Source organism: Podarcis liolepis, assembly GCF_965112155.1.
Source record: "Podarcis liolepis genome assembly, chromosome: 4".
NCBI lineage: Eukaryota > Metazoa > Chordata > Lepidosauria > Squamata > Lacertidae > Podarcis > Podarcis liolepis.
This window is the reverse complement of record NC_139558.1, coordinates 31,846,410-31,867,754: the sequence shown is the minus strand read 5'-3', so window position 1 is coordinate 31,867,754 and position 21,345 is coordinate 31,846,410. Positions and strand designations below refer to the sequence as shown.

The window sequence follows — 21,345 nt, the reverse complement described above, 5'->3', positions numbered from 1 at the left end:
TAGATATAGGAGAGGAATCCCTTCGGGAACTTCCCCTGATTGCTATCTGCCTACATGTTCTCAGGCAAGGCGGATTAAGGAGGCAGAGGAAATAAGTCTTCAGGAGAGCCAAGAGGGTTTTTGAATTGCTGTCCTGTACTATTTTAGACATGTGGTATATATACTTATGTACAGTGGTATCTCAGTTCTCGAATGTAATCCGTTCTGGAAGACCGTTTGAGTTCTGAAACATCTGAAAAGCAAGGTGCAAAGGGCTGCCTGCAAATTCAACTGAGAAAATTGAAAAACACGCAGTGGAAGCTGTTCAACTTCTGAGGCGTATTCAAAAAAAGGAAGCATTTACTTCTGGGTTTTCGGTGTTTGGGTTCTGAAATGTCCATCAACAGTTCAAGAACTGAGGTACCACTGCATGTGTGTTTACCTTGTGCAATTGTCAACATTTATTCTATATTTGAGACCTTAGAATTCTTATAACAACCACATGACTGCCTTCACACATTGTTTTAATGCATGTAGGGCATCTGTGGCCAGGCCCTGAAAACAGCAGGATGAGGAAGAATCCTTCTTGTTCCTGTCTTCAGGAACGTGAATGCCAGCTGCAAGGCTCAGGTGTTATTGCTAGGTGGCTACAGCTATTGGACAGTAGGCATTTTGCACAGGACTTTGTATCATTACTTTGTTTAAGCACTAACAAATTGTTATAGGTTTGAGGGAGGACCCTCCTAAACCCTAGAAATTAATAAATGGTTGGCTTTTGATCAATTGGTATATGGATGAAAGTACTAGCTGCAGAACTGGGCCGGACAAGGAATCCCTGGCTGGCCTAGTGAAGAGCAAATCTGGTAACATGCCAAAATGTGTTGATGGGCCATCTGAGAGCAATCCTTTGGTCTGAGGAGACAGATGTTGCCAAGGTGATGGGCGTGTGTGTTGCAGTGACAGGAAAAAGGAGTCTGGTAGCAAGGGATTCTGGGAAGGAGAAGGAGAAACAGAGTCTGGAATCCATCTTGGGAAGGCTGGCTGGGAAAGATGCCTTGGCTACACTGCTGTGGGGGACAGTCATCTCTTGAAATGGCCATGCTGTAAGACCTGGACTCCCTCCATGCATACTGAAGGTGTAAATAGGTGATTAAACCATATTTCTTAAATCTACGACTGTCTCTGCCGTGTCTCAATTCTCCAAAGAAGCACAGACCCTGGGTGAGTGCCTGGAACCCCTCTAGGCTCTTGCCACCGCTGGGCAGAGAGATGGGAAAGCACAGAACTTTTGTAAACAATATCAGTTCAGGAAATAATTTTGCAATTTGAGGTGGCTGCTTTGCTTACTCAACAAAATCCTTATCTGCACAGCGTTTCATGTGACACTGATAGCTGGTAAGTTCACAAACCACACAGGAGGAGGAGCTTCAGCTATAGATATAATGAAAACCCTTTAGAGTTTTGGGTCAGCTAAGCATCTCAGTGAAAGGAAGAGGAACAGGGAACCTGCCAAGTTTCTCCATTTCGCACTCTTCAGTCGGTGGGTCACATGCAATAATAATAATATTATAATAATTAATTAGGATATGTTGTATTCTGCCTCGTTGTACTTTGTCGTAAAGAGTGGCTGATAAATTCATAAATAAGTACGTTGAGATAATCCTCGCCCTCGGAAATGCTCGGAAAAGATCATTACATAATCTTGTTATTTCGCTTTGCTATGTTGTTATGAAATTGTTTTGTAATGTTTCTTGGTTTGTAAGCTGCTTGGAGCCTGTGTGTGTGTGTGTGTGTGTGTGTGTGTGTGTGTGTGTAAAAGTAGCTTACAAATAAAATGAATGAATTAATGAAGGTGGCTTGCTTCAACAGCTAGCTGATGGCTGCACAACTTCCATTTCTATTGTGGTACCATGGACAGTAGCATTGCAATAGTAAGTGGTTGTATACGCATGCTATACATTTAAAGCACACCCCCCACTTAAACAGTCCTGGGAACTGTAGTTTGCTATGGGTGCACTCTGAAGGGTAGGCAACTGTTCCCAGCTTTCTTGAGGGAGGGGGGGGGGGGAATGTGCCTTAAATGTGGGGTGTGTATGCAGCCAGTGTACTGAGTTCTAGATATTCTAGTAGGACAGTCTCAGCTCTGGGTGTTATTTTCTTATAGTCAGATCCTATATTAATATTTGAATCATGATTCTAAATATTGGAACATTCGGTCTATCAGCTACTAAGCAGTTCACAATCAGATATTTTAACTTATTTCATAAAATGGAAGGTGGGAGGGGATTTCCACAAAGAAGATAAAAGTGCTACTGTGAAAGAAATGTAGAGGATGATTATTTATCATTAGTTATGGAGCTACCTTTTTTACTCGCTGTGTTGAATATCAGTCTCTGAGCTGAAACCGAAATGCTGTGCAAGTATTTAATACAACAAGGCACAAGTTGTTCAGGTGGAATTTTGCAAAACAATGTCTTTCCAGTTGAAAAAAATGTAGATCTTTCTCTTTCAGCATGCTGATAATTTTGAAGAGTCAAATAACAGGGCTTTCTTTTTTTTCTTTTTCTAGTGTGTTTCCCTTTCCCCCCCAATTTAGCAACACAATGACTCTCTTATATTTCATCTTGCTCATGGCTTTCTCTGCTATTGCTGGGAAACCGCAATACTGTAAGTCTTACTCTGCGCTGATTTTACTCACAGAAATACTTTGAATATGATTGATTCATTCTGTTGAATGAATGAACTGCTGGTCACAGTTGTGCATCTAAACTAGAATGATCTAGACATCCATTTGTCAGTTTTCATTTCTTAGTGCAGAAAGTATTAATCTGATGTGTAGAGATCTTTCCTATTCTGGTTAGTTTAAGAGTGTTCTGGAAAGGTTTATTTCTATGTGAGAGAAACAGAAATAAGGTGGTTGGGTTATTTATTTGGGAAGCTGTGTACAGCTGGATTAAACTGGTTCTGTTATGTTTCTGTGAAGGTCATGCTGACTATTATAGTAAGGCAATGAGGAGCCTGGGCTCTCATTCTTGCTTCATCTTTCTTTGTTCTGATGTTTTCTTCTGTATGCTTAGTGCTAAGGTTTAGTCTTATTCTAAGTTTCTAAGTTTTATTTTAAGTGCTGCAACTGGATTTTTTTATGGACTGTGCCAATTCTGACTGTATTGGATTTGTGACCATTATGTATCCAGGCATGGCCAAACTTGGCCCTCCAGCTGTTTTGGGACTGCAACTCTCATCATCCCTAGCTAACACGACCAGTGGTCAGGAATGATGGGAACTGTAGTCCCAAAAAACAGCTGGAGGGCCAAGTTTGGCCATGCCTGATTTCAGTATTATTAAAGCTCTGCTGGATGACGTACAATTGCCTCTGGTCTATTTTTTGGGAACTCTGCTACGTGTTTAGTTTTTCCCCTCTTCCAGCGCTGATGTGACACCATTACCATTGAAAAACTTCCTTAAAATATACATAAACACCCCAATCCAGTTTCCATGAGCACTGCAATTTGATCGGTGAAAACCAGGTTCTATGACCCCTCAGCCAGTGCAGACGGACGCCTGCCTATGTCACTGTGTTTATTTGGGCTTCATTGAACTGCTTTGATGCATCTTTTGATAGGGATGCACTTTGTACTGGGATGGTGGGAAGATTCATGAGCTGGATCATGTCCATGTCAAAAGTGCAATTCCTAATCCAGAAGAGGGCACATGTAGATGAATGTTGTTGCTGCTGCTGTTGTTGTTGTTTTGCATTTGTTTCCAAGACACAGTTACTGGTTTTAGTATGACATTACCAGCAGCATTAAACAAGCTAGGAAATCTCTCCTGATGTAGGTATGCAGAATGTTTTTCTCCAAGCCCCCATCACTTGATATTTTGCAAAGGAATTTTGAATCTATACGTATGTTTGCAGGGCTTACAATAGCAGGTGAGGCTTTTGTTGTAAAGTGCCCTGTGCATGGCACTGCGGTCTGGAAGCGTGGGGATACAACCATCTCTACAGACAAAAGGGCCCGAATACATGCTTCTGGGAATGAGCTTTGGTTTCTGCCTGCATCTGTTGAGGACAATGGAGATTACACATGCATCCATCCTGAGTAAGTAAAAAATGAGCAAAAGCTTTCTGTGAGTGTGTGTCATAGAATCATAAAATTGGAAGGACCCCAAGGGTCATCTAGTCCAACCCTCTGCAATGCAGGAATCTCAGCTAAAGCATCCATGACAGATGGCCACCCAACCTCTGCTTCAAAACCTCCAAGGACTCCCACCAGCTCTCATGGGAGTCTGCTCCACTGCCGAACAGAAAGTTTTTCAGAATATTTAGTCAAGAATCTCCTTTCTTGTACAGTGGTACCTCAGGTTAAGAACTTAATTCATTCTGGAGGTTTGTTCTTAACCTGAAACTGTTCTTAACCTGAGGTACCACTTTAGCCAATGGGGCCTCCCGCTGCCGCTGCGCCGCCACGGCGCGATTTCTGTTCTCATCCTGAAGCAAAGTTCTTAACCCGAGGTACTATTTCTGGGTTAGCGGAGTCTGTAACCTGAAGCATCTGTAACCTGAAGCGTCTGTAACCCGAGGTACCACTGTAACCTGAAGCCATTGCTTCAAGTCCTACCCTCCAGAGCAGAAGAAAACAAGCATGCTCCCTTTTTCCATGTGACAGCCCTTAAGATATTTGAAGATGGTTAGCATATCTCCCTTCAGTCTCCTCTAAACATACCCAGCTCCTTCAAGAGCTCCTCGTCAGGTTTCATTTCCGGACCCTTGATCATCTTGGTTGCTCTCCTCTGCACATGTTCCAGCTTGTTAACATCCTTCTTAAATTGTGGTGCCCAGAACTGGACACGGTACTCCAGTTGTGGTCTGACTGGCAGAATAGAGTAATACCATTACTTCCCTTGATGTGGACACTATACCTCTGTTGATGCAACCTAGAATAGTGTTAGCTTTTTTTTTTGCTGCTGACTCATGTTAAGCTTGTGGTCTACCAAGACCTCTAGATCCTTTTCACATATACCACTAGTAAGCCAGGTGTCTCCCATCCTATGTTTGTGCATCTGGTTCTTCCTGCCGAAGTGCAGAACCTTACATTTGTCCCTAATGAAATTCATTTGGTAGCTTGCACCCAGTTGTCCAACCTCTTAAGGTCATTTTGAATTCTGATTCTGTCTTCTGCGACATTAGCTACCCCTCCCAGTTTGGTGTTATCTGCCAATTTGATGAGCATCCCCTCAATGCCTTCATCCAAATCATTTATAAAGACGTTGAACAACAGGCCCAGAACGGGCCCACCACACTGGTCACTTTTTTCCAGGATGACAAGGAACCATTAATGAGTCCTCTTTGGGCTAGGTCAGTCAACCAGCTACAAATCCACCTAACAGTTACCCACATTCAACCCACATTTTACCAGCTTCCTCATGATAATATTATGGGGGACTTTGCCAAAAGCCTTACTGAAATCAAGATACGTTATGTCCACAGCGTTTCCCTGATCTACCACGTTTGTAATTCCATAAAAAAAAGAAAAGAAATCAGACTGGTCTGGCATGACTTATTTCTAAGTAAGCACAGCATCCTTTTCTAAATGCTCACAGACCGGCTGTTGAATTATCTGTTCAAGGACCTTCCCTGGCATCTATGTCAAGCTCACCGGTCAGTAGTTACCTGGGTCTTCCTTTCACCCCCTTTTGAAGATGGGGGCAACATTTCCCCACCTCCAGTCCTCACCTGTTCTCCAAGAATTCTCAAAGATAATAGACAAAGGCTCTGAAATTACACCTGCAATCTCCTTTAGTATCCTTGAATGCAGCTCATCAGGCCCTGGAGATTTGAATTCATTTAAAGTAGCTTAAGAAAATATATCTTAAGAAAATATATGGGAGTTGCTTTGTGTTTACAGGTATGCTCCTAAAACGATGAGTGTCATAATAAATCCAAATATAGAAGGCACTTGTTATTATGAAGATGCTCTTTATTTGGAAACAACTGGAAGCCCTGGATCCGCTAAAATATTCTGCCCTTCTTATAATGACTATGAGAACGCATCTGATACGAAGTGGTTCAAGGTATGTATCATCGATATCTGGCTGTATGGTTCTAGACAGACAGTGTTGGACTTGACGGTTCTCTGTGTAGCACCAGCCTCCTCTAGAGCATGAGAAGGGAAAGTCTCAGTTATCTGCTGAGATGCCATCTCCTCTGCCATGAAGTAAGTGTTGAACACAACCACTTTTGAATGTATTAATCTGACACTAGGCTCGCACACTCCCTTTCTGACTGTGCAGGTGAAATTTAGGACTTGGCATTGAAATTTTGGAGGACTTCAGCATTCATGTCCAGGCTGGCTCTCTGGCATATTATTGAGTGAGCTGTGTGGTGGATTTAGGAAAGTGTGATGGGTTCAGAGCCTCGGGGTGCCAGGGACGATGCAACTGTGATTTGCAGTGGAGCACAAGAGGTGTAGGGCTGCTAAATTTGAGACCCCAACACCCCCACCACTGAGGTCACACACCAGTTCTGTCATCCTTCACTGCCCTGGAAATGGCAGTAGTCTTGTTCATGGGTAGATCATTACTTATTTTGTCATACATATCCCGACTTTCTTCCCAATAAGGGACTACACAGCTGTTGACAATATGGTATCACATACATTGCAGCACACAATGTTAAAATATTGTTTTATTGTTTGCTGTTACTTATTTGTGCACCATTTGGTTGGATTCCTCGGCTATAGCAGTCAAGGTGTAAGATGACCATAAGATTATAATTTCCCACGGCCCCAAGTATGCAGATAGTTTGCTTGCAGAGGCATTATGAACTTCTGGAAACTTCGGCTCCTCTGAACATGCTGATCCTTCCCTCTTGAGTCTCTGTTTTCTGTTCTGACTACTGTCTTGTTGACAGAGGTGGCAGAACTCACCATGAACACTCCCCACATTCTCTTAGAATGGCAATGGCACCCAACTGAGAAGTGCCAGGACTGAGTTCCGGAGAGTTCTGGCTGGAAAAAAAAGGCAGTGCTTGCCAGCACGCAACACTGGAGTTCACATTTAGAGGAGCGGTAGTAATATTAATTAATTAATTAATTAATTAATTAATTGGGATGTGGGTGGTGCTGTGGTCTAAACCACAGAACCTAGGGCTTGCTGATCAGAAGGTCAGCGGTTTGAATCCCAATGACGGGGTGAGCTCCCATTGCTTGGTCCCAGCTCCTGCCAACCTAGCAATTCAAAAGCATGCCAAAGTGCAAGTAGATAAATAGGTACTACTCTGTCGGGAAGGTAAATGGTGTTTCTGTGCACTGCTCTGGTTTGCCAGAAGTGGCTTAGTCATGCTGGCCACATGACCCAGAAGCTGTCTGCGGACAAATGCCGGCTCCCTCGGCCTATAGAGCAAGATAAGCGCCGCAACCCCAGAGTTGTCCGTGACTGGACCTTTACCTTTACCTTTAGTAATATTTAATAAGTCATTAATCAGTGGTGAAAAATGAATATATGTTCTGTTTTTTAGGACTGTAAACCTCTTCACGGAGCAAGGTACAAAGCGGTTAAAAACATCCTTTACATTTCTGATGCAATTAAAAGTGACAATGGATACTATACTTGCCAGTTTACATACCACCATGGTGGAAGAGCATTTCCAGTAACTGCAACAACGCCTTTTAGAATTATAGGTAAGATGATAGTGGACATAAACCAGTTTGAGCCAGCAGTGGTGTAGTGGTTAAGAGCAGTGGACTCATAATCTGGTGAACTGGGTTCACTTCCCCGCTCCTCCACATGCAGCTGCTGGGTGACCTTGGGCTAGTCACACTTCTCAGCCTCACTTACCTCACAGAGTGTTTGTTGTTGGGGGAGGAAGGGAAAGGAGATTGTTAGCTACTTTGAGACTCCTTAAGGGGAGTGAAAGGTGGGATATCAAGTCCAAACTCTTCTTCTTCTTCTTCTTCGATAAACAAACAAACAAATATTTCGTAGTGTGTTTGTACATACCAAGGTTGCTTTGGTTCCTAAAAAGATAGTGTGGTCCTATTAGCAGAAACTGGTGTTGAAGTGGTATTAAATAATGAGCCAGTCTTTACAGTATTATGCTGTTCTAGTCAATTCAATTAAACTTTTTATTGCACTAGCCATAGGCCATGGCATCATTCAGAAGGAGAACAAAAAAACACACAACAACAATAACCATAAAAATCATTGGGCACCACACATACAATAAAACCATAAAATCATTTGTTGCTTTAAATAGAATGGAATAGCAGAAGATTCTCAGGTAAGATGTGCGAAATTAAATATCCGAATCCCCTTTGCAGTTGACTGCTATTTTATCTAGTTCGTCCCTCCTGATCTTCTTAGCTGCCAGTGCATAGAGTGCTACTTTTTAAGTAACAAATGTGGGAATGTTCAGGGATGCAGGAGAGGATATATTGTCTGATTATATCCTTATCCAACTTGTGTTAACTTTGCAGCGGATGCGTTTGCTCAGGCTCTCTAAAGCCTCTATAATGACTGTTCTGGTATTTCCCCCTTATTCCCTCATAAAAGATAAGACACGACACAATCTTCTACAAAAGTATAAAAAGAGTTTACTCACATTCTGTTCACAATCAGATCTCAGAAGGCAGACTTAGCTTAATGAAGTAACATACACTTGGAATCTATCTCATTAGAAGACAGTCCCTTTGTCCTCTCTTGGCTGGAAGCCAAGAGGGCATCTTTGGCTTAGTAGATGTTGTTTCTTCGATGCATGCGGTGAAAAAGAGAGAGGTGGCTGCCCTGTGCTTTTGTCGTTACCTGCACAGGTGAGGCCACACCCACATTCCTCACATGCAGAGGAAGTCTGTCCCAGCCCAGAAGGAAACGGGAAGTTTTCCTGCTGGTTGGACAAACATTCCTCCCCATGTGCAAACATGTTCACTCTAGGAATGTTGTACTTGACTGCTCTTGTGTTTCACATCCTACAACAAAGTTGTCAGTGTCACTCAGCAGCCATTTCACCCTTTCCACCCTATTCAAATGTGTTCTATTCGTAAACAGGGGTTTTGTAAATTGGTCTCTTGGGTCTAGCTATAACAGGTGCTGCAATAAATAATGGCACCGGTCCTTGACACAGGGTTGTCCACACAGACAGAGACTCTCTTTGTAATGTACTTTGCCGTCCATCCAACACTGCCGAGGGCATCGATTGGAATTGTAAAAGCGATTCTTGGTATGGCAAGTGGGAGCTTTGTCAGGTATCTGGTTCGGGCATGCTCCGTTTTGATAAGTGGGAACCATGGTGAGCTCTTGGTAGAAGCAATCATGGTTAGATCTCTTTCTGCATCAGACTTAAAGAGACAGTCTCTTAAGTGCCTCTTATCCATCTTCATGGTCACCTGAAGATCTTGTAATTGGTATTGGGACAAGAGGTTTTGGATGCCAGCCTTCCAGCATTTGGTCTGTTCTCGTTCTGTGTGAGACATAGCGGAGAATCTCTATGCTGTTCTATATTTCTGTCTGACGTGATTATTCTAACAGTTGTAACCAGTTCTATTTTTCGGGGGGGGGGGGAGGTGCCGGAACTCACCATGAATGCCTCCCTTGTTCTCTTATAATGGCAATGGTGCCCACCTGAACTGAGTTCTGGCAAGTTCCCACTGAAAAACAACAACCCCGGGTTGTAATTGTCTTTGCCGTGTAAATTGATTAGTTTGTGTGGTCAGCGCTCTCATCAATGGGAGTGTGCCATAGAAGCAGCCAGAAGCAGAGGGGTTTTCTGACTGGGACTGAAGTGCTTGAGAAGGAAGGTTCAACTCTTCCTTCCAGCTGCTACAATTTTGTTTAGACCACAGCGCCACCTGAGTCCACTGAGCCTCTTGGGCTTGCCAGTTGTAAGGTCTGCATTTCGAATCTGTGCAACGGGGTGAGCTCCCCGTTGCTCTGTCCCAGTTCCTGCCAACCTACCAGTTTGAAAGCACACCAGCACGAGTAGATAAATAGTTACCGCTGCAGCAGGAAGGTAAACGACATTTCCATGCACTCTGGCTTCCCTCACTGTGTTCCATCGCTTCAGAAACAGTTCAGTCATGCTGGCCGCATAACTCAGAAAGCTGTCTGTGGACAAGCGCCGGCTCCCTTGGCCTGAAAGCGGAGATGAGCGCCACACCCCATAGTTGAATTCAACTGGACTTAACCATCCAGGGGTCCTTTACTCTTTACCTTTACCTTGCTACAATTTTGTCCCAAAATGGCTTTGGAAAGTCTTCCCTGTAATCTCTGAATGTTCTGGTCCAAAGTTCAGCCTGAATTCTAGTAGAGTTGAACTCAGCAGTAATCCTAATTTATATTTGTGGGGTTGAGTTATTTTTGGTTTGGTTTGTTTTTTTAAATAAGCAACAGGGATTACTCTTCTGATATCACACCGAAGTAATCTAAGCGATGCCATATTTAAAATATCTTGGAAAATATTACGAATATAATCTATAATTCTAAATTGTGAAATCACAGCTTAAACATTAATCTAATGTTTCCTATCTCTGTCTCTTGCCCCCGAATTCCACAGATTCCTTTTTACTGACATCTCCTAAAGTTTTATATCCAAAGGATGGTGACGTTATAGAAGTAGAGATTGGTAATGATACTATTTCTTCAGCTATTTATTTTTGTTTGTCTGTCCTAAATCTCCACCCATTCGGTTTCATCGGATGACCTGGGGGTGTGTGTGTCTAATTTTATGCTGATGATGTATGGATTCATCCTTCTAGGTTCTCCTGCACAACTTTTATGTAAGGCATGGCTGGGCCACGGAAAGCAGGACATAGCCATAAGCTTTTGGGAAGTCGATGAAGCAAACGATTCCAACCGCTTTGTTACATCCAATAAATCGTAAGTAAAAAGATGTCCATTGTTAGGAGGTGGGGGAGGGGAGAAATAATTTAATTAGCTAATTTTTATGATGCTGCCAGAATTTCTAGAGTAGTTTACAAAAATGCATATTAAACGATAACAGCTTAATATCACCAAAAAAATCAGTTGCAATCCAAAAAATATATGTTGGAATCAGTTTTTAAAACCTGGGATGATGACAATGACAACAACAACAGTTCTTGTTTAGCTTTGAAAAGATACTGTCCCATTGTGAGCACCAAGTGAAGCAAATTCCACTTCTAGGTTGCCAAAGCTGAGCTAGTTCTAATGACATTCTTTGTACTAGGTATATGGTACCTGGCGAAGGACAGTTTGCGGAGGCTGAATTAAGCATCACAGAAGTGAGGGAAGAAGACCTCAGCTTAACCTTTAGATGTGTCCTGGCCAATGATCTGGAGTTCGAAACAACAGAAGTGACACTGGTGCCCAAAGGGGCAGGTGAAGGTGAGAAGAATTTTAATCCTCTCTTTGTTCAGCAACTGTCAAATCTCAAAACGTAAGAAGGACGGTGTTCCTATATTTCCCTCAGAACTCTCCCACCAGAACTCTCACCATCCCTGCTCTTGGCCTTCCTCAAGTGCCTCTAAGTGGCTGGAACAAGCCCTATGTTACTTGTTTGCCAGGGTACAGGGGTATATGTGTGGCAAGGCTCTGTGTGTGGCAAGCTCAGGAAATGTTGACACCTGAAGCGAATCAGAACATGCAGCCATCTCTGGCCTGGGAACTCAAGTTCTTGAAGTGTGTATTTTAAATATACAAGGAAAAGTCGCTCCCCTCCTTTGCCTTCTGCCATCTCTGCAGCCCCACCAGCAATGAGCAGCATCACTGGCAAGCAAGCACCCTGGCCAACGCTGGGTGGGGTGTGTGTGTGACACTGTGTGGTCACTGTGCACATGAGCTGGTGGCCAAAGGCAGCAGGAAGGGTGGCAGCTGTGGACCACACACCCTGCCTCCTCTTCCTTCTCATAGCGGCTTCTGTGGGGAAGCCAGAAAGAGTGCCAGGAGGTGGAGGCCATTGCGACAGCAAAGCTCACCCAACTGGGAAGGACAGGCTAGGTCACAGGCTTCCTCAAATTTGGTCCTCCAGATGTTTTGAGACTACAATTCCCATCATCCCCTCCACATATGTTTATAGTTAACCCTATCACTACACTCCCTCCAAGAAGTTGCTGAAACTTCCTATAAATCATACATCCTATAAATGTATGATAAGTTTACCAGGGTAAGCCACCACTTTTGCAATATCTGCAAATCCTTTAATGCTAATTGAGTGGGACGTCAGCATGGCCAGTAATCTGGAATGGTGGGAGTTGCAATCTAAGGGGCACCCATTCCCTCCTTGCTGTTTGTCTGATCAAAATCATGCTCTCCAAGTTCTCCTTGCCACCAGGAGAAGACATACAGATCTCACATCGTCTCCCATCCGATGAGAAAACCTTTTAAGTAGAGTGGTACTTCGGTTTTCGCATGCCTCTGTAGTCTAACATTTCGGAACTCGAATGCCGAAAACCCGGAAGTAAGTGCCTTGGTTTTCGAACGTGTCTCTGAAGTCAAAAAGGAAACGCGGCTTCCATTTTGACTTTTCTGTATTGAGGCTTGTGTTTTGAGGCTTCCGCTTTCTGAACATTTTGGAACTCGAACGGACTTCTGGAACGGATTATGTTCAAAAACCGAGATACCACTGTACAGCCAATTTAAGGATGCCAATCTTTTCTCTCTACCCTTTAGGCTTCTGGCATAGGCTAGATTAGTAGGAGTTCATTTACTGGCTGTAGAGATGGTAAGAATCCCAGTCACCACAAAAATTAAATGATTGGTCTTGTCCCAAAATGGCCTTTGAGACTTGAAGGGTTCGATCCATTCAGAGATTTATTATAAAATCCTTGAATTTCACTTCAGAGACAATAGAGAACTATCAGTCAGGACACAGAAGCACTAGCATGGTGTGTTTTCTGGAGCAATCACTGTATGAAACAACCATTCAACAATCCAATATGACCCAGCCTGTACTTAGAAGAGCTTTCTCAGAAGCTTTGTTTAGAGTTGTCCACCATCTTTTGGGCAGTGGAACTTCCTTCCTAAGGAGATTTAACCTGCTCCTTCTCTGCCAGTGTCAGCTCTGAGGCACCAGGCAAAGATGTCTCCCTGCCGCAATTGTGCTTTTGGACCCACTGATTATTTGTTGTTTTTATAAATATGATTTCCTACCTGCCTTTCATCATAAGGTCCCAGGATTACAGCAATTTAAGAACACGTTTTGTAACAGTCTCACACAAATTGCGGTCACAATAACGAAGTGACCTGAAAATATGTATCTCAAGTGTCAAAATTCAGGGCAAAGAGGTAAATCTTCACCATAGGCTAGAGTTTTAGGTGAAGATGATGATGAGTAAGGCTGCTGGTCCTGGATATGCACAGTCTGTTGTAGTTTTAATTTGTTTTTTTTCTGAACAGTTTTAAGGTGTTAAAGTCAGTTGGCTCAACAGTAATTGCTATGTACAGGCAAGGAGCATATCTGTTTTATCTGTTTTTCTTCTATGTGTGCTTAAAAGTCATATATATATATAAATAAGATATTTATTGAAATTTTCAGAAAGTAAAAACAGACAAAAAAGAAAAAATACAAAAAGAAAAAAGAGACAAAAAAGAAAAAAAAAACAGATAAAAATAGTTAAAAAAATAGATCAATCATTACATATATTTCATTAACTTATTTCCCGGACCTCCTCACACCTCCCTCCTCTGTATTCCAGTTCATTATTATTCCAGCAAATCCTTCCCCTATTTCAAATCCTATCCCTAATTCATAAAATTCTGTCATCCCATTACCTTAATCTATTTCATCTTATCTTATACATATATATATATATATAAAAACAAAAAAAGACCTTAAAATTTGAAACTTAAATCTTAATTTTTGCCAACTTCTCCTGACCATAACCTTCTTACCTATTTCTTTAAACATTTTTATAAGAGCCAAATAAATTCCTTTCAACATTCTCCTAACATTCATCAATTTTATAAAACGGTCCTAATGGCAAAAATAAAAATAAACAATCCAATATTCATCCAGCGTCTCTTCCTCCTGGTTCCGGTTTTGTCAGTCCTTTTTATCATGTTAATCTAGCACATTAACCTGGCCACCTTATATCCGAGGCCCTCATGTCTCTTCCATGTCCCTTCCGCTGCACTTTTTCATATTTTCCTTTTATTCTTGGGGATTCCAGCTTGGTGATGTTTTTGACCCTTTTCAACAAGTCCATCCCTTTTCCACAGTCCAGACTAAACTCGATGTAGTTTTTAAAATCATGTTCCAGATTCCCTTCAAAGTTAAGAGCCCACACTGCTCCAAACATATGGCGGCCCCTTTCCAGACTCGAAAAGCCCAAATCTCCCTGTACAGGGGGGTCTATCCAGCCCCCCATTTCCAAACCAAACCAGGTTTTACCTTTCCCAGTCTGGTTTTTCCCAAGTTCCTTTATCAAGTCCAAACATTTATAATCCTGATGGGCCGCTGCTCTCTCCGTCTCTGGCGCCCAAGATTCAGCAAACTCCTCTTCTCTCAGTTGTTCTGTCATGGGACGCTCCTGTTTTAATTCCTGAGTGGGGTCCATGTAATTTCCCACTACCTGCTCAAAGGTTCTGGCCGCATTAGTCATAGAATCCATCTTCAGGCTTAACTGATCCAGTAGGGCATTTATTTTACAGAAAGCACCCAACAGTGCTTCTGAAGACATTGTTCCACAAGGTCACCAAGTCCTTTCCCACAGTTATAATCAGTGACCTCAAAAGCCACGACAGTTTCTACACTAGGAGTAGCTGGCAGGTGATGTCAGGACTCCCAAATCCCATCAGCCCCAGCCAGCATGGCTAGCGGTCAAGGGATGATGGGAGTTGTAGTCCAACATCTAGAAAACACCACATCGGCTACTCCTGTGCTTATTCTGTTGCCAAGGCTACACACCCTCATATCAAAGGGCCTATTTTACAGAGCAATTCTTCATGTCAAAAGACCTCTACTGCCTTATGGGCGGCCATTTTGCTCTCCAAGATATTCTTCACGTCAAAAGGCCTCTACTGCCAGGAGTTTGTTACAATTTCACGATTCCCCTCTAGGGGGAAAAGTTTCTTATTGTTCTTTCTCTTAAAAACAATAGCAATAAAGTTTCTTTTTTATGATACCTTGTCCATATTTGTTCTTTAAACAGACAAAAGGAAACAATGGAGTAACTATGTTTCTCTTCTTTTAACTATCTGACAAAAACCTTTATTTCTCGTCAATGAGCTTCAAAACGTCAATTCTGACACCCCGCTCCAGGGTCAGGACGGTGGAAAATTACTTTACTTTAAGTTCACTTCTGCAGGTTTAAACAAGTCAAAAAGGATCCCCCTTCTTCTCCTGCTACCGAAGGGGGGTTCAGCAATTTCAAATGGTGAAAGTCGATCCTTTAAAATGGTTTTTAAGGCTCTAGTTTACGTTGTCTTTCCTTTGTTCTGGCTACAGGGGAACGGAAGGGTGACTTCCTGTTTGATCCTTTCTGTTTCAGTACCAAATTAGGGTAGATTTCTAAGTCCAAATTCCTTTTAATTTCGCCAATTCTTGTTTAAAATCCAGACATTCTATGTTCCAGTACTCACGGTTGGTTATTTTAGATGCCAAATTGTCCCAGGAAAAAGGCAGCGCTCTCCGGCAATGACTGTGCGCCTTCGCTCCGCAGAAAAAGCAATTGACTCACAGCACCGTGCCACTTCCCCCTCTTCGCTTCGGAGCCTGTTTGTGGGCTCCTTTGCGGGTTGGGGGGGCGCTAAGGGTGCCCACCAAGTCCCACGGTCACAGGCTTCATCCGCCTGTGATTTCTAGAAGGGTCCCCGCTTTGCCGTAGCGGAAAAGACCCGTTTCGTGCGGAGCTAGTCCCTCCAGTTCAGAGGGAGTCCGCCATTACCAGTGGCGGCACCCCGGAAGTCTCTAAAAGTCATATATTTTAATTGGAGAACAGGCACTGGAGGAGCAGCTGTTTTGGCTCAGTGTTTTTAACTGATAAGAAACACTTAGAATGCCATCTTGACCAATGGATACTCTCCAGTTTAAATAGTTATTTATTACACAAGCACAGACCTGCAGTGCTTCAGTTAAAGAGTCCAGAACTACATTGCCAAATGTCTTCCAGGAAGTTGCCACAGAACTCAGACCCCATTTGATAATGGCTAACAGTTACTCCGTACACAAATCAATACACCTTGGCTGCTTTGAGGGTCAATACGCAGTGACAGGAACTGAGACTAGCAATAATGGAACTAATTCTGGGAAGTGGTGGCCTGGGGTTTAATTGAAGTTCCTTTACACAGGAAGTCAGCCCATTCGACCTTCTAGTATTGTCTGCACTGCAGAGGAACACCACTCCACGTTTTAGAGAAGGGCTTTCCCAGCAAAGCATGTGAGCTGGCTCTGAGCTCCAGCCCTTCCCTCCTTCTCATGACACAAGACATCCTGGTTAGTCTACTCCAGACTTATTATTCTAGCATCTCTACTTTCACTGCTGTTTTGTGTGATTGAAAATAGAGCCCAGGATAGATTTATATTTTTGGTAATCATCTATATTTTCTTTTCATCAGGTCATAGCAACACCTACGTGATTGTGGTGTTTGCTATTTTAGCAGGTCTTACAATGATCTTGGTGATGGTTTACCATGTTTTTCGTGTTGACATTGTCTTATGCGTCCGAAGGATATTTAACTGCATTAAATCTAGGGATGGTGAGTATGAATGCGCAGTTTGTGCAAGCAGTAATGAGCAGTTGCATGTCCCAGAGCCAAGAATTTATCCATGATCTACAGATGACTGGCTCCTCATGTAGTTGGATGTTCACCATGGTGAATTACCACTTGATAAAATGTTGTATGGATCTGAGCGGATGTCACACTACAAGGGCCTTCTCGGTAGTGGCACCCACCCTGTGGAATGCCCTCCCTTCAGATGTCAAGGAAATAAACAACTATCTGACTTTTAGAAGACATTTGAAGGCAACTCTGTTTAGGGAAGCTTTTCAGGATTGATGTTATAAATAATAAAAAAATGTTATTATTATACAAGAGGAACGCAAATTTGCTTTCAGGGAGCAGAGCAATGAAAAGCTAGAATGGGTGGGAAAGGATGGACTAACTCTGTCTTGATGGCAGTACTAAAGGTAAAGGGACCCCTGACCATTAAGTCCAGTTGTGGCTGACTCTGGGGTTGCGGCGTTCATTTCGCTTTATTGGCCGAGGGAGCCGGCATACAGCTTCCGGGTCATGCGGCTAGCATGACTAAGCCGCTTCTGGTGAACCAGAGCAGCGCACGGAAACACCGTTTACCTTCCCGCCGGAGCGGTACCTATTTATCTACTTGCACTTTGACATGCTTTCGAACTGCTAGGTTGGCAGGAGCAGGGACCGAGCAACGGGAGCTCATCCCGTCATGGGGATTCGAACCGCCGACCTTCTGATCAGCAAGTCCTAGGCTCTGTGGTTTAACCCACAACGCCGAGTGGCTTAAATTGGATCAAGTTGCTTCAGAAGGCACATGACATGTTGATTTTATCACTTGGCAGTTGCTTCCCTTGAATTTGGAAGTGTGTGGTGTAATGGACTGTTGGAATGTTGGAATGAAGTTATATGGCTTTAGTAGAAATGTTATAAGGAATTAAGTATAAATAGATTAATAGAGTATTAAAGGGAAAAATAAGGTTAGAATCTGTTAAGATAATTAAAGGATAGAAAGCAGAGGAAGATGGAAAGGAATTGCTGAAACAATTAACAGAAGTGGAATACAAAAAGGGAGGTGTGAGGAGGTCATTGAAATAAGTGAATGAAAGATAAGATATTGAAATTGTTTGATGCGTTTTAAACTGTTTTTGTTTTGTTTTGTTAGTTTAATGTGTTATGTAGTGTTTTTGTATTGTATTGTTCTTTTTTTTTAGTGTTTAAATTGTTGGAAAAGTAATAAATATTATTTTCAAAAATAAAAATAAAAATGGACTATGACCTGGAAGCCCAGAGTTCCAATTCCCACTCAGCCATGAAACTCACCTGGGGCCAGTCACTGTCTCTCAGCAGAACATGCCTCGTAGGTTTCTTGTGAGGATCATAAGGGGTGGGGAGAATCATGTGCACCGCCCAGAATCCCACAATTACAACATCTTTGCCACTCACTCTCAAACTTTGGGATTATTGAAACATGTGCAACAAAAAATTAATCAATTCGAGTTGTGCAACTCAAATTGGGTCTACTAGACCTAACGATTTTAAGCAATGTGGACTGAATTATCTTCTGGGGCCCCTCTGAAGCTTAAGCTTCATTAGTTGCCTAGTAGATCTGCCCCTACTAAGGACTGTGCTTTCAAGTTCTTGGAATTCATCTCCCCTCTTTAGCTTTACTAATTTGATATAATAATCCTAAATACAGTGTTACCTCGGGTTAAGAACTTAATTCGTTCTGGAGGTCCGTTCTTAACCTGAAACTGTTCTTAACCTGAGGTGCCACTTTAGCGAATTGAAGAGTGGTGCTGCCGTGATTTCTGTTCTCATCCTGAAGCAAAGTTCTTAACCCGAGGTACTATTTCTGGGTTAGTGGAGTCTGTAACCTGAAGCGTCTGTAACCCGAGGTACCATGTAGTATAACAAATATGCACAATTAGTGCTATGGTGCATGCAACTTTATTCACATTCAATGGGCTGAATAATTTCAAGTCTATCCGTGTTCTTTTCACGCTTGTACATTCTAAAAATTGTGCTAAGCATGCTGCATATATGGTACATGATTTACAAACAGGCGTGCTAATAATCTGTCATCCGGCTGTTTAACCTGTACAACCAAATGAATTCTGCATTTCTAACTTGAAAAATAACAGCTTTCTGAAATTCATCCTTCAGCTTTGCACCTATTTCTTGTTTTATTTCGCAGATGGGAAAGTACATGATGCATATGTTATCTATCCCACAAATGACACTTATGAAAATAATTTTATGGGCTCTTTTGTTCATCAGATTCTACCGGAGGTTTTAGAAAAACAATGCGGGTATAGATTGTGCATTTATGGGAGAGACGTGTTGCCTGGAGAAGGTAAGCTGTTGTGCAATGAAGAAGCTGTGAATTACAAATTGTACTGCCATGATCTCAGCTACATACCACTACTAGCCTGAGAATAAAGGCTAGTCAACACAGAGCTCCAGTATGGTAGATCATGGATATGGAACCTGTGGCCCTACACAGGTGTTGTTGGACCAGCCTGACGCATGGTCAGATATGATGGTAGCTGAAATAAAATATAATCTAGAACAGGTCTGGGGAACCTCCAGCTCACAGGTCAAATAAGGCCTGTTTGTTTGGCATTCCTCCTTCCTTGGCCCCCAGCCACAGCCGTCGAACTCTTCTTTCTTCTTCTTTGGTGATCACTTGTAGCCAGGTAAGATTGTCCTCCATAAACACAGTTATAACAGTGAGTCTGTAAGTGACTGTGGAGGCCAATTCTGGATCCACACGTCCTTCCACAGTGGGAACATTAATTTCCGGGCAGGAGTTGATCACTATGAGGCTTTGCCAAACACAGTTCTCCTTTTCGTCCTGAGTTTGAGTGTCTTCAAAGCCCATGACACCTTTGGCAAGGCTGTTCTCCAACTGGAGTTCTCGCAGGCCAGTTTTTCCCAGTTGTTGGTGTTTATACTACTTTTTTTAAAGATTTGCCTTGAGAGAGTCTTTAAATCTCTTTTGTTGGCCACCAGCATTACGCTTTCGGATTTTAAGTTTGTAATAGAGTAGTTGCTTCAGAAGTCGATAATCAGGCATCCACACAACATGACCAGTCCAACGAAGTTGATGTTGAAGAATCATTGCTTCAACACTGGTGATCTTTGGCATCAAAGGAGCATTAGAATGTGTTCCAATTGTTCCTCTGCAAGCAGGGCTTGCAATTGGCACTGAATTTATATTTAGCACTGAAAGCAAGCCCTGCTTGTGATGGGGGCTCTTCCTTAATAGACAAGGCTCAATTCAAGCTGCGCCAGAAATAGTCCAATTCTGGCATGGTAGGCTCTGGAGGTCTTCAAGTAGAGGCCTAGCTAGCCATCTGATGAGGATGCTCTAGCGTTCTCTTCCAAACTATCTGATTCTAAGAGTCACAAGAAACCACTTGAAAAACCAGAGACAGACTGCACCGCTGGTGCCCCTTACTTGAGATGCAGTGGCCAGTTTTGGTATAATGGGTATCTTCTGAGCCTGAGATTTTTAATAGCCTTCTGAAACATGCACCATAGAGTTGGAAAGGTCTTGTGCTATTTCTTAACTGCGTACTTTATACATTGGCAGATGCTATTAGTGCAATTGAAAGTAGAATACAAAAGAGCAGAAGACTGATCATCCTTCTAACAGAATGGCTGGCCAAGAGGGAACATTTTGCATACGAGCATCAGATCGCATTCTACAATGTCCTCATCCAAAATAACGTGAAAGTGATTCTGCTGGAAATGGAGGAAATTGGGGACTACGAACGGCTGCAGGAGTCTCTCAGGCACCTCATTCACCAGCAAGGAACTATAAAATGGAGAGCAAAATACATGGCCTCTCCATCCTCACCCAACACTGCCTTTTGGAAGCACGTGGAATACCAAATGCCATGGAGGCGTCGTTTAAAGAAGCCAACCACAGCAAATCCTGCATACGGTTTGCTGTAAATAAGCCTGCAAAAGCGACTAGCTTGCATGAATGTTTGCTAGTTCGCTGTGGGCCTCTTACAGCAGCCTGTTGCATTTCTTTGCTAGGTGTAAGGGGAAGGGTGGAGCACTCTGGCTTGTGGCCTGCAGTTCCCTGTTGCTTGTGGCTATCAGGCTAGCACTTAAATTTCGAGACAGCAAAATGATCTGCACGCTTCTTCTTTTCAAAATGTATTTTAAATGAAAGATTTCTTAATCGACAAAAACACGTGCATTGTCCCCTTTTTCAAGTTGCGTTTTCTACAGATCAGTTTCGTTTGTTGTGAGACATTAGTGTTACATACCGTGTCAGGTTAGGAAGAAAAGGGGGAAAGAGGTGGAGGGGGGAGCAGTGAGAGGGGTGGGGTCGGGTGGTAATACTTCTATTCTTCTACTGAGTGTATGTGTGGGGTTTTGTGTCAGCGTCACTTGTGTGGGTTCTCTTTACTATTCGCTTTTTGCATTTCTCTGTTGGTGAGAGAGGTTGGGGGTGCTTCTACTTCTGAAGGAATTTTCCGTCCCCTCTTTTTCAAATTATTGCACACTGTCCTGGATCTTTCAAAATGTTCGTCTCTAACCCAGGCTTTTTCAACCTGGAGCTTTCTTGAAGTTGTTGGGCTCCAACTCCCACCAGCCCCCTTAGTTCAGCAGAAGACAGCATTGTGGGACAGAGGTCAGTGGCGTGCGGTGACATTTTCGGTAGGGGAACAGTTAGGGCACTAACGCGGGCAT

At 42.8% G+C, this 21,345-nt stretch overlaps 1 protein-coding gene across 3 annotated transcripts; it reads left to right on the top strand.

Moving 5' to 3' along the window:
• The first annotated feature begins 736 nt into the window (after positions 1–736).
• On the top strand, positions 737–20,840 carry IL1RL1 (interleukin 1 receptor like 1). 3 transcript variants are annotated; one of them, XM_083501518.1, is made up of 12 exons: positions 737–1,523; positions 1,853–1,910; positions 2,576–2,646; positions 3,896–4,079; positions 5,886–6,051; positions 7,496–7,658; positions 10,526–10,594; positions 10,728–10,848; positions 11,177–11,334; positions 16,504–16,644; positions 18,830–18,988; positions 20,231–20,840. In XM_083501518.1, the coding sequence occupies exons 3-12, from the start codon at positions 2,583–2,585 to the stop codon at positions 20,593–20,595; spliced, it is 1,590 nt and encodes a 529-aa protein (XP_083357644.1). In that variant the 5' UTR covers positions 737–1,523; positions 1,853–1,910; positions 2,576–2,582; the 3' UTR covers positions 20,596–20,840. The 3 variants fall into 3 exon arrangements, with proteins under 3 accessions (XP_083357644.1, XP_083357642.1, XP_083357643.1); XM_083501516.1 differs by lacking the exon at positions 1,853–1,910 and having other exon boundaries at positions 737–1,125; XM_083501517.1 differs by lacking the exon at positions 1,853–1,910 and having other exon boundaries at positions 737–1,519.
• Positions 20,841–21,345: the final 505 nt, after the last annotated feature.